Source organism: Brachionichthys hirsutus, chromosome 20, assembly GCF_040956055.1.
Source record: "Brachionichthys hirsutus isolate HB-005 chromosome 20, CSIRO-AGI_Bhir_v1, whole genome shotgun sequence".
Lineage (NCBI taxonomy): Eukaryota > Metazoa > Chordata > Actinopteri > Lophiiformes > Brachionichthyidae > Brachionichthys > Brachionichthys hirsutus.
This window is the reverse complement of record NC_090916.1, coordinates 10161815-10176463: the sequence shown is the minus strand read 5'-3', so window position 1 is coordinate 10176463 and position 14649 is coordinate 10161815. Positions and strand designations below refer to the sequence as shown.

At 46.8% G+C, this 14649-nt stretch overlaps 2 protein-coding genes across 2 annotated transcripts; both read right to left on the bottom strand.

The window, feature by feature from the left end:
* Nucleotides 1-888: 888 nt before the first annotated feature.
* On the bottom strand, nucleotides 889-6981 carry LOC137909385 (major histocompatibility complex class I-related gene protein-like). The gene is made up of 5 exons (XM_068753836.1): nucleotides 6918-6981; nucleotides 5082-5348; nucleotides 4583-4861; nucleotides 1956-2258; nucleotides 889-1406 (listed from the first exon to the last, which is right to left on the bottom strand). The coding sequence occupies exons 1-5, from the start codon at nucleotides 6979-6981 to the stop codon at nucleotides 1246-1248; spliced, it is 1074 nt and encodes a 357-aa protein (XP_068609937.1). The 3' UTR covers nucleotides 889-1245.
* Nucleotides 6982-10749: 3768 nt separating this feature from the next.
* atf3 (activating transcription factor 3) lies at nucleotides 10750-13817 on the bottom strand. The gene is given in 5 exon segments (XM_068753661.1): nucleotides 10750-11860; nucleotides 11863-12124; nucleotides 12424-12531; nucleotides 12610-12868; nucleotides 13743-13817. Coding segments are annotated over 4 exon segments (690 nt in total). The 5' UTR covers nucleotide 12868; nucleotides 13743-13817; the 3' UTR covers nucleotides 10750-11798.
* Between the last annotated feature and the right edge of the window lie 832 nt (nucleotides 13818-14649).

Sequence of the window (14649 nt, the reverse complement as noted above, 5' to 3'; positions counted from 1 at the left end):
GCAGAAACGCCACGAAGCCACACCCGAACCCGATCAGTCCACCTTAAATGTCCAGGTGGACTCAATGTCTTTGTCCAACAACCTCAGATCCCTTCAGGTGAAACCGCTTCACCTTTTGTTGTGGGAAAGACACCAAAGGACAAAGACTATCTTGTCTCACAAGTCTGACAGAGAATAATCTCCCCGTGTCAGAAGGTTCTTCTACACATAGTGTCCCACACAAAGACACTCACTGCGTTCATTCTGTCCTTGTCCCAACGCCCTCCGGCTGGATGTCCACCTCCGGCTGCATGTCCACCTCCGGCTGCAGTCTCTTCGTGAGCTCAGCGCTGTCCTCAGAAGGTGGACGAGGTTTACCTGGATAACAAAGACGCATCATTCCACCGCTCACGGTTGCAGGTGAACGGATGCGAGTGGATCACCAGCAACACTCCATCAAACAAAAGTAGCTGCTGCTAAACAGAGGAGACAAAGAACGGGACGTCCTCCGAAAGGAACCGGGGACAGTTTAACGCTTGTGTTACAAAAAAAGTCCCATTCATGACCCTTCAAGTGGACAAAATGTCCACCTGTAAAATGTAATATTTTTCATGACCTCATTCTGGACCTGATCCAGTTGGAGAGATAGACACCCCCCCCCCACCCTGCGTGACTGTGTCAAATTCCATAAACATTGATAAATAATCAACTGAGATATTGAGGAAAATATTTTGAATCTCCATTGACTGCAATATTAACAAATAGTTCCAAGTGATCCAGAATCCAGGATCTCTTCTGGATCATCACCGAAATGTAATCATCTGTTCCTGGAAACATTCCCGACAAATCCTGGAAACTTCATCCAGATCCGTCCAGAACCTTTTGAGTTATCTTGCTAACAGCCGGACAGACAAACGGCGGTGGGAAATATGGGTTTTCAAATTTAAGCCCAAATTACCCCCCTTTCAAAAATCACCCCTCTGTGACCTTTTCTTGGACACTATGTAGAACAAATGGACATTTTTGTCTCAAGGGTCGTGGACAGGTTAAACACGGATTACACAGTCAAATTATGGACGTTGAGATTTTGTGACTCCGCCTCACCAAAGAGGACGGTGGTTGTCCTGGAGGGAGCTTAGAATTTCTGAAATGGACTAAACTGTCCAGGAGTTACTCAAGGGTCAACACAGCACGACTGTCTTCCCTGGTCCGTCATCGTGGTTCTGGACTCTGAAGCTGAAACCACCTCCTGTTTGCTTCATCAGGTCAAAGTGTCCAATCAAAGCCAGGAGACAGAGACTGGTTCTGTCTGGGTCGCTCACCTGTCCTCTGTCTGTACAGCTTGAATCCAACGGCAGCCGTGAGGACGAGAAGAACCGCTGCAGTGATGACGATGATGATGATGGCGTTCCCGTTAGTGGGTTCCTCTGGAGAGCAGAAAACAACAAGTCAGAGAACAACGTCCATGTCCCAACAGAACCGTCCTGCAGACGGACACCACCTGGTTGGTGGTCCTGCCGTCCTGTTTAGGTGGTTTCATGTCCACCTGTCCACAGGAAGACGGTCTGTGTTTCTTTCTGTCCTGATGTTGGTTCCAGTCTCAGGGAGACTCGTCCAATAAACTGTCCTGTGACGGATTTACAGACAGATCCGTTCGTCCACTGCTCAAATAAAGACACTAAATCTACTCTTCTTTACGTGTTCTAATGGTCTGACAGAAGCTTGACTTTTTAAAGAGAGTTTCATTATCACTGATTCAAAGGCTTCCGCCTTCTGTGCAGGTACCGGGTTAGGGTTCTGGTACCGTTGTCTGGGTCCCGGGTGGCTTATTGATTATCTGAACTCTAAAGTTACACAGAAAACAGCAAACAACAATGAAAGAAACAAAACTTCTGTCCAACTCTTCAAACCCATGATCTGGACCATCAGAGAGACAGAAATGTGTCCCCACCTTCACCCCCTGAGCCCAGTCTCACCCCAGTTGGTCCAGATCTTTCCTTTGTCCAGTCTGGTGACCAAGTCGTCCTTCACACCGAAGAGCTGGAACACACAGTCGTACCTCCTCCAGTCTTCAGCCGCCGCCGATGAAAGGTCCAGGTCCACACTCATCTGGAAGGTTCCGTCATGGTTGGGGAGGATCTCTCCGTGCTCCACCTCCTCATGAAGCTCCTCCCCATCCTTCCTCCAGGAGAGAGCGGCTCTGTCTGGGTAGAAACCTGTAGCGAAGCAGCTGACGGGAGAGGAAGGAGTCTTCTGGAGGAGAAACACTGAGGGGAGCTCTGGAGGAGGAGACAAAGACACGTTATAGAGGGGAGCTCTGGAGGAGGAGACAAAGACACGTTATAGTGGGGAGCTCTGGAGGAGGAGACAGAGACACAGAGAGGGGAGCTCTGGAGGAGGAGACAAAGACACGTTATAGAGGGGAGCTCTGGAGGAGGAGACAAAGACACGTTAGAGAGGGGAGCTCTGGAGGAGGAGACAGAGACACATTAGAGAGGGGAGCTCTGGAGGAGGAGACAAAGACACGTTAGAGAGGGGAGCTCTGGAGGAGGAGACAAAGACACGTTAGAGAGGGGAGCTCTGGAGGAGGAGACAAAGACACATTAGAGAGGGGAGCTCTGGAGGAGGAGACAAAGACACGTTAGAGAGGGGAGATCTGGAGGAGGAGACAAAGACACGTTAGAGAGAGGAGATCTGGAGGAGGAGACAAAGACACGTTAGAGAGGGGAGATCTGGAGGAGGAGACAAAGACACGTTAGAGAGGGGAGCTCTGGAGGAGGAGACAAAGACACGTTAGAGAGGGGAGCTCTGGAGGAGGAGACAAAGACACGTTAGAGAGGGGAGCTCTGGAGGAGGAGACAAAGACACATTAGAGAGGGGAGCTCTGGAGGAGGAGACAAAGACACGTTAGAGAGGGGAGATCTGGAGGAGGAGACAAAGACACGTTAGAGAGGGGAGCTCTGGAGGAGGAGACAAAGACACGTTAGAGAGGGGAGCTCTGGAGGAGGAGACAAAGACACGTTAGAGAGGGGAGCTCTGGAGGAGGAGACAAAGACACGTTAGAGAGGGGAGCTCTGGAGGAGGAGACAAAGACACGTTAGAGAGGGGAGCTCTGGAGGAGGAGACAAAGACACGTTAGAGAGGGGAGCTCTGGAGGAGGAGACAGAGACACGTTAGAGAGGGGAGCTCTGGAGGAGGAGACAGAGACACGTTAGAGAGGGGAGCTCTGGAGGAGGAGACAAAGACACGTTAGAGTGGGGAGCTCTGGAGGAGGAGACAAAGACACGTTATAGAGAGGAGCTCTGGAGGAGGAGACAAAGACACGTTAGAGAGGGGAGCTCTGGAGGAGGAGACAAAGACACGTTAGAGTGGGGAGCTCTGGAGGAGGAGACAAAGACACGTTATAGAGGGGAGCTCTGGAGGAGGAGACAAAGACACGTTAGAGAGGGGAGCTCTGGAGGAGGAGACAAAGACACGTTAGAGAGGGGAGCTCTGGAGGAGGAGACAAAGACACGTTAGAGAGGGGAGCTCTGGAGGAGGAGACAAAGACACGTTAGAGAGGGGAGCTCTGGAGGAGGAGACAAAGACACGTTAGAGTGGGGAGCTCTGGAGGAGGAGACAGAGACACGTTAGAGAGGGGAGCTCTGGAGGAGGAGACAGACACACGTTAGAGAGGGGAGCTCTGGAGGAGACAAAGACACGTTACAGAGGGGAGATCTGGAGGAGGAGACAAAGACACGTTAGAGAGGGGAGCTCTGGAGGAGGAGACAAAGACACGTTAGAGAGGGGAGCTCTGGAGGAGGAGACAAAGACACGTTAGAGAGGGGAGCTCTGGAGGAGGAGACAAAGACACGTTAGAGTGGGGAGCTCTGGAGGAGGAGACAAAGACACGTTATAAAGAGGAGCTCTGGAGGAGGAGACAAAGACACGTTAGAGAGGGGAGCTCTGGAGGAGGAGACAAAGACACGTTAGAGTGGGGAGCTCTGGAGGAGGAGACAAAGACACGTTATAGAGGGGAGCTCTGGAGGAGGAGACAAAGACACGTTAGAGAGGGGAGCTCTGGAGGAGGAGACAAAGACACGTTAGAGAGGGGAGCTCTGGAGGAGGAGACAAAGACACGTTAGAGAGGGGAGCTCTGGAGGAGGAGACAAAGACACGTTAGAGAGGGGAGCTCTGGAGGAGGAGACAGAGACACGTTAGAGAGGGGAGCTCTGGAGGAGGAGACAAAGACACGTTAGAGAGGGGAGCTCTGGAGGAGGAGACAAAGACACGTTAGAGAGGGGAGCTCTGGAGGAGGAGACAGACACGTTAGAGAGGGGAGCTCTGGAGGAGGAGACAAAGACACGTTAGAGAGGGGAGCTCTGGAGGAGGAGACAGACACGTCATCAGGAATCACTGTTGTCGCCAGAGACACTGAAACGACGCAAATAAACCTCAGAGGAGAGGAGGCAACAAAAGAAGGGAGGAGCAGAGGAGAAGAAGACTGAAGGAGAGAAGAGGACAGAGAGGTAAAGGACAGAGTGTGTCTCTGTGTGTGGGTCAGAAACAGCAGAGGAACATGAAGGTTGTTGGTTTGAAACTCCACCAGGTGATGTGCTTCTACCTGTTCTCAGCAGAGAGCTCCTCCCATACTCCAGATACTTCCTCCCCCACTCAGGACACTCCTGGGTGAGGTAATGCTTCTTGTGTTCCATCAGAGCTCTATTATGATCCCATCTGTGTTTGGTGATGACAGCCTGAGGACTGGGAGCGATCCATGTCTCCGTCTTCAGGTCCAGGATGATGAAGTCTTCTCCATTATAACCATACTGCTCAAAACCAGTGACCTCTCCAGTCTCATCGTCCCACTCACAGCCGTACAGCCACTGGAAAATGTGGACACCTGAGAGAGAGACAGACTCCAGTCATCGACCTGGTCCTCACTGGACCCAGCAGAACCAGCAGAACCAGCAGAACCAGTCTGTGTCCCGGAGCTTTAGAAACCCAGCAGTGATGCAAAAGGGTTCCTGCAGAGGTGTGTGTGTGTGTGTGTGTGTGTGTGTGTGTGTGTGTGTGTTTACTTTCTACAGCATGAACACAACATTTAATAAACACAAACAAACCTTCTGATTGGTTGAAGCGCTTCTTTAAATTTTCCATGTTGAATTTGTCCCGTTCTTGGTTCCCCACTTCGATCCTCGTCTGTCGGGTCCAGTACTCTGGATCCTCTGCTGTGACTTTGTCCATCCAGTCCTGTTTGGGTTCTGCTCTCTTGGTCTTACTGTCATAGTGATCCATCTGGACGTCATCGATCAAACCAACACACACAAACTCCGGGAAGTTTGAGACTCCAGAAGACACCGTGTAGAAATACTTCAAAGAGTGAGTCTCTGAAAGAAAAACCAGAATCACGATCTGAAGGTTGAACCTGTTTCCACCTGATGACATCACTTCCTGCTCTCCACTCACACCTGAACCTGTGACCGATGACAACTTCTGGTTCTGATCACAGGTTTGAACTCTGAGGCTCCTGCAGCTGAAACCCAGCAGAACTTCTTCTTCTCTGGTTTCACAAAGTCGCGCTGGTCATTTTCCACCATCAGCTGATAACTGGCATCATTTTCAAGGCCAGATGTCGGAGAGTTTGTGAATTAAAACGGTTTGATCCTAAAGATTTGGGTTTCAGCACCACAACAAATAAAGGTGTGACCCGGTCCCGAAACACCGTCAGGTCCTGATGGGCAGAACCTGCAGAACCCAAAGCCTGTTTCACTCACAACAGATTTTGTGATGAATATTTCTCATTAATATTGATATATTTAATATTTGAAGGACACGGTTCTATATAAGAAAGAACGCCAGTCTAACATCGGTTATAACAGCAGTTATAACAGCAGTTATAATACCAGTTATAATACCAGTTATAATACCAGTCAGCAGTTATTACAGCAGTTATAATACCAGTCTAACATCAGTTATAATACCAGTCAGCAGTTATTACAGCAGTTATAATACCAGTCTAACATCAGTTATAACACCAGTTATCACACCGGTTATAACACAAGTTATAACACTAGTTATAATACCAGTTATAATACCAGTTATAATACCAGTCTAACATCGGTTATAACAGCAGTTATAACACCAGTTATAATACCAGTTATAATACCAGTTATAATACCAGTCTAACATCAGTTATCACACCGGTTATAACACAAGTTATAACACTAGTTATAATACCCGTTACAGTCTGGATTCAGAGCGGATTCTGATCCTCTGACGTTCCAACATTCCCTCCATCATCAGCTGACGTCTCTTCCTTCTCGTCCTGGTTCTAACAGTTGGTTCTGTTCAGGTATCAACAGGAAGGTTCTCTGATTTGTTCTCTTTGAGTTCTGACACTTCCATTGTTGTTCTCCTCAGAACCTCCGCCGTCGTCTGAAGACGTGGACGTCCTGTTTCTGTGTCACGTCCAGAATGCTGAACAAATCCGTCCCCTGCTCATAGTTCGGTGTGGAAACCGTGCGGTCCAGTCCATGCTGGGTTCTGAGGCTGACACGGGTCAGAACCCATCCAAACGGATCAGGACATTTGTCAGCTGGAGAATAAAGCTGTCCACTCTCTGGTGGACAAACTCTATCATGAAGACGCAGCTTGGAAACCATCTCTAAACCGGTTTGTTGTTGGACCTCAGCAGAACCACCGACCGACACCAGCACACCTCCGTCATCAGGTCTGATGTCCGTCTGAGCCGGAGGTTCTGAACCCATCAAATTAAAGAGGACAAAGAAGGAAGAACTACCTCTGTCCTCCTGTCCCAGTTGGACCTGAAGTAAATGGACTTTACAGGAAGAACTTTAAGATGGCGGGTCGGTACCGTTTGGACATTTCTAGACTCCTAACATGTCAGGAAGTCCAACAACAGAACCGTCAACCCAGACAGCAGGATAGAAACTCACCTCCCACCGCCCCAGGTACACCTGTACCCAGAACCAGAACCAGAACCAGAACCGAGGTCTTCATCGTGAACTGTCCCATCTGCAGCTCAAACAACAGAACAGCCACAAGATTCTTTAAAGCTTCCAGTCCGACCATCAAGGGTGAAGTGAGGACAAAACCCGAGAGGAGCGGACTTCCCCGTCCGTCTGAGCCAATCAGAATTTAGTCTGAGCCAATCAGAATTTAGTCTGAGCCAATCAGAATTTAGTCTGAGCGATGACGTCGCTTGTATCCCGGCAGAACTGTCACAGGTTGTGAATCAAAAGCGAAAGTAGAATGGATCTTATTTTAAGCTGCGTCAGAGTCTTTGTTTGAGCGTCTCAGCAGGTTCTGAGTTCTGGACGCTGAAAACTTCTGGACCGACAGAAACGTGAGCCGCTGTTGATGTTTGATCCGGATGCTGCTCCGCTTTCTGCTCCACTTTCACTGCGCTCATGTTCCTGGTAGAGTCAATGCGGAATAATAAAAGTCCCACCTTGAGTTCTTCAGCTGAGACAACAGAACCCATGATCCGAACAGGGTCCATCTTTACCTGACAGGTTCTGCTGTTGGTGACGTCGAGGCTCGACCTGCTGGTCGTTACCTGAGCTCATCATTTAGTTTCAGTCAGGAAGTAAATGTTAGTTATATATTATATATTATTCATAGATCTCCTTTCACAGGCAAAAGGCCACAAAGTGCTTCACAACGCAATAAAGAAAAAATATATACAAAGTTACAGGAATGAATAATGTAAAGCGTCTTTGAGTTTCTGTAAGAAAAGCACAACATAAAACCAATGCAATATTATTATTGATTATAATTGATTATTAATATGAAGTATAATTTATTAGTATAATTATGAATTATAATTTGTTATTATTATGAATTATAATTTATTAGTATAATTATGAATTATAATTTGTTATTATTATGAATTATAATTTATTATTATGAATTATAATTTGTTATTATTATAAATTATAATTTATTATTAGGAATTATAATTTATTATTATGAATTATAATTTATTATTATGAATTATAATTTATTATTATTATGAATTATAATGTATTATTATTATCATTATGAATTATAATTTATTGTTATTATGGATTATAATTTATTATTATTATTTATTATTATTAGTATTAATTAATTTGCAGTCAGCATTTTAAGAAAGAGGATTTAGACCGGACAGGACGGGCTGTCCGACTCAGAGATGGTGTGATTCCCTCCATCTTCAGCTTCCCGGTTCCCCTCCAAAGAGGAGGCGTATCATCATCAATGTAAATATTGTATTATTGATCACAGTAGTCAGCCCTCCTTTTCTGGATTTATCAACAAATGTAAAATGTTTGCATTGTACCTTGAGAAATTGGAAAAAACAAAACTGCTATAGAGTTAAGTCGTTATTTATTGTTTTAGGTTAAATGTTGTGATGCATCTATGCAAATTATAACATGCCTAGTTTTGTTTTGTAGTGTACAATCAATCAATCAATCAATCAACTCTTTATTACAGACACAATGGTCCAATTAAAAAGCACACATAACATTTACCATATTTACAACGTTTACACAGTAAACACAGTAATCCTATAATAACATCAGGTACCAATGACTCCAAATACCTGAGCTAAACTTCACAGCACTTAGGCTTGGCTGAGTCAGTGTTCTGATGATGTCATTCCCTGAGTCATGCAGCCGACGTATAAACCTGTATGCAGGTGCCTCAGCTGAGCATTAAGGGCGTTAACCCCGACACCACAGAACATCTCACTGGCGCTGGACCATCTGGGCTTCCTGAGAAGTATCCGCATGCAGTCATTGTACGCCACCCTCAACTTCTGCATGCTGGCCTGGCCTGTACAGTATTTGAATGAAAGTGTTTTTTATTTCTGGCTGTACTTATGCTTAGATATCTCCATAGTATCTGTACATTTTATTTCTATATTTGTAATTGTCTACCGGCCAATCAGCAATAATTGTAAATCTGTATTTTAATTTGTTCAAAAAAAGTCAGCAAAAACGCAGGCTTGTGTAACCATGGCGACTTGTACCACCGACTGGAGGGAGGTGTCTGGTTTATTCACTTCCCTAAACCGACAAGCGACTATGATAAATGTCTGCTGGATCGAGCTGCAGAAGAACACGGCCAGTAGAATCCATTAAAAAAGTGAAATGAACAAGAGAAATAAAAATATGTCATCTATGCAGAAGTAATGTGTTAGTTTCTCCTTTCCCTCGGCCCCGGGGCCCTGACTTACTCCCAGCATGCATCAGTTACAGTGTGTGATGCTTTATATGTGATTAATCTGTGTGTGATTATTAACACAAAGTGTTTGTGTTGTTGTCTCACTTAAACCAGATGTAATTCTCTGTGGGAGTCTGACAGTCTTTGTTTGACTGCTCTTGTCTTCTTTGAAGTTGTTGTTTGTTTGTTTTTCTTCTTTGAAGTTGTTGTTTTGTCTGTTTGTTTTTCTTCTTTGAAGTTGTTGTTTGTTTGTTTTTCTTCTTTGAAGTTGTTGTTTTGTTTGTTTGTTTTTCTTCTTTGAAGTTGTTGTTTTGTCTGTTTGTTTTTCTTCTTTGAAGTTGTTGTTTGTTTGTTTTTCTTCTTTGAAGTTGTTGTTTTGTATGTTTGTTTTTCTTCTTTGAAGTTGTTGTTTTGTCTGTTTGTTTTTCTTCTTTGAAGTTGTTGTTTGTTTGTTTTTCTTCTTTGAAGTATAAATAAAGTTTCAGCGCGTTTCTCAGCGCAGACACCTGGACCCAGGTACGGAGCCGCGTCCAGACCCCCGTGTCCCGTACAGGCTCGGGGCGTGTCGGTGGAAGGTTTCGTGGTTCGGGCTCGGTCGGACCGGTTCGTTACGTTTCGCCTCCGGTTGTGTTTGTGTGTTTGTGTGGACGTCAGGGAGCGGACCGTCCCGGCGAGGCGCGCCCTGTGTTCGGTTCTGTGTTTAAATAGAACACAAACCGACAGGGAGACATTTCCTGGTCCCGGTCCGTCCCGTCCCGTCCCGGCTCAGAGCGTCCCGGCCCGGCCCGTCCGGCCGGCCGGTACAGATTTTTCTGTTTGCATCCCGGTGATAAGGAACCCGCACGTCTTCCTCTTGCTCGAACAGCGTCTGCTCCAACAGAGAATCGCGTGTCATGTTGGAGGTAGGTGCCATGTGACGGAGCTGTTCACGTCGTTGTAATATTTAGTATTATTAACTGGTGAAAGTCAAGATCTGTGCCTTTTCGCGTGGTCATTAATATAATTACTATGTAATCACGAAGTTACAGGCGATGTTTAGGAGAACTAATAACCTTATTTTGAGTAGATTCTCTGACCACGTTGCATGCTAGCTGATCCTTGCTAACGCGCTATGCTAACGTACAGCTGCTGATCTTCCTGTTTCCGTGTGCAGATATACATTTATGTTTTTCTGTTGTTCTGACCAGAATAAATGCAACGAGTAAATGCTGTCAGACTGCATCACCGCCGGCAGCCTGCAATCCGCTCACGTTACATAAGCTTTTCTGTTTTTAGTTTAACAAGCTATCAAGAAGAACTTCTTTTCCCGTGTTCGCCTCAGGTGCTGCATCCAGGTACGGCGCTCGCCACTCAATAGGATTGTGATGAGCGCTGCTGATGATCAGGCCCGTGGGTTAGGAACCGGAGGGTCACCGGTTCAAGTCCCAGCCCAGACAAAAATACTGTGTGCTGGTTGTTGGAGAAGGTCCAGTCTACCTCCAGCGCACTGCCGAGGTGCCGTTGAGCTAGGCACCGCCCTGCAGCCCCTAATTCTGCTTTCAGAAACACCATCACAAATAATTTCCAGTAATTTTAATTAAGTAAAAAACAAAAGCGGACATATCAGATGGATAAAGTACACATTTGTAGTAGTAGTAGTTTCTGTCTTTGGCCTCCAGTGGAGGAACTATCTGGAGGGAAAGTTCTGTATAAGCGCTGTCCATCATCAAATCATGAGCAGCAACCAAACACGACACACTCCACGTCAGGTGACTTTAGACCGCGTACAACAAGCAACGGTCACGCTGCAGCCTTTTCCCTTCCAACCTGCTGGAATCAGGTAAGTGGGGGGCCGTTGTTCTACACGACCCCCTCCTCACTCTGGACTCTCGTTGCACGGTGAAGGGTTAGGGTGGAGCCTGAGGACGCTCCACATTAACACCAATGGTCCCTGCTGAGGGTTTAGTCAACACAACATCCAACCCAGACGCCGGGAGAATGGGGAGGCCTTCGACAACGCATGAAGAAACTAAACATCGTGCCCTTGACCTCTCAAAGTAACATTCTTTGGATGTTGGTCTTTCAATCGGAAAAAGCGTGAAACCAGAGCCCCTTTTCTACCTCCAACTAATCAGCGGCTTTACCTCAATGCCTTAACTGTAGTTCTGAACATGAAAACCACGTCTAACTAATCACCTGCACGTGTGGCTCCATTCTAGTTCTTCTCCATGAGCGCAGGCTGAGCAGTCCTGAGTCATTATTAGCAGCAGGTAGCCTCGGATGAGAGACGGGCAGACATATGGAATAAATAAACCGGTTTTTATGACACAAAACACAAAAGACAACTTCATCAGCCGTAGCTCAAACACTCTTAGATCTCTGAGCACACACACACACACACACACACACACACACAGCTTCTACTTGTGGATGAACCCAAGATGACAATCAGACTCATCTACTAAAATAAACCGTCTTTGTTTTGTCTTCTTGACATTAAGTCAGGGTGATGTCACTGCCATTTCCTGTCCAATCAGCTGCTAGGTTTCTGGGGTCACATGACGTTTTGTCTGACAGCTCATCCTTCTCCGTTTGGTCAGCTCCATAGTGAGTCCAACACACCTGGCTCATAGGTGACTGGGACAGAGAATTTGAGTGATGGACAGAAATCCTTCGTCCAGGGCTGCTCTGTGGACGTGGACGTGGACGTGGACGTGGACGTGGATGAGTGGCCGGCGGAGGAGGAGGCTGGATGTTGGAGTTGCAACGTGCCCTCCTTGATGTGCTGGATGAACAGCTTCCTCTCATCCTCCGGCGTCTGGCCATTCTGTGCTCGAACGATGCAGGTGGGCCGGTGCAGGTTGAGCATATAGACCAGCTGCTGCTTCTGATGCTTCAGTTCCTCGATTTGAGCCTTCAGGTCCGCATTGACGCTCTCCAGCTTCTCTGACTCCTGGAGGAGAAGGACAAATCAGTCTTCCGTCTGTTCTCCGGGAATATGTTGAAAAGGAACAAAAATCATCCAGAGCAAGATCAATTCAGAAACACAGAACCGCCCCTAGATGGCAATCCAACCTCAAAAGATGGAAAGAGCTTTCATCTACTCTGGAACCAGTTGGGTTCTTTGAGAACATTAAGGACCCGTTTTACAATCTAATACAGACTTGTCATCCTTTCTAAATCTCACAGGAGCGAGGCGTCTTTTCACGATTCAAGATCCAAGAATCTTTTCTGATACGAGTAAAAATCTACCTTCTGCAGAGACTCGGTCTTCTCCTTTTTCTTGTTGCGACACTTGGCGGCAGCGATTTTGTTCCTCTCCCTCCGTCTCTTCCTCCTCTCCTGCTCCTGAGGACGGCTCTGACACCCAACGGCATCGTAAGCATTTCAAACACACGTGGAAGTGACAGAGAAAACGGTGCTGTCCCTTGCCGTCACCTGTCTCTTAGCGCCGTCTCCGCCGGCTGGATGTTCTGAGGCGTGGTCCGAGCTGGAGCTGGCTCCATCAGAGCTCGCGTCTGCGCTCGGCCCGTTGGACAGACGCTTGTTTTGGATGGCCAGACGCAGCTCGTCTTTCACGATTGGTGTGAAGTTGGTGAAGTCATCCAGGGTGAGCGTCCTCGGCGGGGACAAGCAGGGGACGAGGGCGGAGCAGCTGATGTCAGCCAGAGACGGGGCGCAATGCTGCAGCATCATTCTAGAAAAAGGAAGTGTCCCATGAGAAATAGGTGTAAACCATCCTGAACAGCGCCCAGCCCCGCCCCTCCGCTCTTTCCCGGCTCAATGGACATTTTCATATGTGGACTGGTTTTCAAAATTCCCATTTAGTTTTAAAATAATTGTTAATTTTTTTCAATAAAATACTAAAAGTTATTAAAACTTGAAAATAAAGGCTGCAATTATTCCACAATAAGAGTCAGATGAAAAAAAGGTCTGAGTTGTGCGTTGCAGGAAATATAATTAGTCGGAACAAACATCTAATAGAATGTCTGATCAGACACGTTAAAGTGAAGACATAAAATATTTAGGATTTTGTTTTAGACAACACAGTCTAAAGTCAATAGAATGTCCTCGTGTTAAACGTGAGACTGTGTAATATTCATCATTAGAATGCAATACTACGGTACACCGTTAGTAATACTACGGTACAACCGGGTTTTTGCTGAGTAATGATGATACGGACCTCCAACAAGAACAAAGTTTCAGGATGTCAAGAGGGTTAAGGTTAAACGAACTGATTTATTATTGATAGAAGAATAAAGAGATCAGTCAATACGCCTGATTACTATTATCAGCTCTCACAACAGGAAATATTCAGACAATAAAGAAACCTCTCAACGTAACTTTAAATCACAGATCGGATCTGTTAATTATTCATCTTGCTTCATTCCCGTGACGTCACTCAGTCAGAATGAAACCGGATGTTTTCGGAGCAGACTTTGACTCATCAAACAGCTGATCGCGGTGAAGTTTTAATCGATAACAGCTCATTAATCACCGATCGGTTAGTTCTGTCTTCGCGAGCAGAAACGAGCTTACTTAAAGCCCTTAGAACAAACAGACGCACTTACCCGTCCAGCGCGTGCGCGTGCGCGTGCGCGTCTCACTGGCTGAACTGAGAACAGGCGCGTCTCCGCTGCGCTTTGGTGGCATGTGCTCGCCGCGTTGCATCACCCCTCTTAAAGGGACACGGCGGGGCTGGGCGGGGCCTGGTTACGTCATGAGGAATGCTACCCGACACAAGCGCTGACGTCATCCTATTTATAGAAGGATTATCCTGCGATGATGAAATTGAGCAACCCCGAACTGCTCTGCCATATAAGGACATGCTTCCTCTCCTCCTAGCTCCCTCTGTCTCCTCCTCACCCGCTTCTTCCTTGCTTCCTTTCCTCCTCCCTCTCTCCTCCTCACCCGCTTCTTCCTTCCTTCCTTCCTCCTCCCTCTGTCTCCTCCTCACCCGCTTCTTCCTTCCTTCCTTCCTCCTCCCTCTCTCCTCCTCACCCGCTTCTTCCTTCCATCCTCTCCTCCCTCTCTCCTCCTCACCCGCTTCTTCCTTCCTTCCTTCCTCCTCCCTCTGTCTCCTCCTCACCCGCTTCTTCCTTCCATCCTCTCCTCTCTGTCTCCTCCTCACCCGCTTCTTCCTTCCATCCTCTCCTCCCTGTCTCCTCCCCACCTGCTTCTTCTTTCCTTCCTCTTATCTTCCTCCTATCTTCCCTTCCTTCCTTCCTTCTTTCCTTCCTCTTACCCTCCCTCCTTAAGACAAACTTTGTGTAAATGCAGCAACACAATGAAGTTCAGAATTTAAACCTTCTCCATCGTCTCTTGATTTGTCTCAGATCAAATGTTCAAACTGACCCAGGAGCAGCTCTTAAGTCGTTTAACAGTTTAACGTTATACTTGGACCATCAGGGAATGACGCTCCCAGTTTCTCACTGGTTTCCCAGTAAAGGATGAGACACAAAGCTGCTCCTGCCCAGA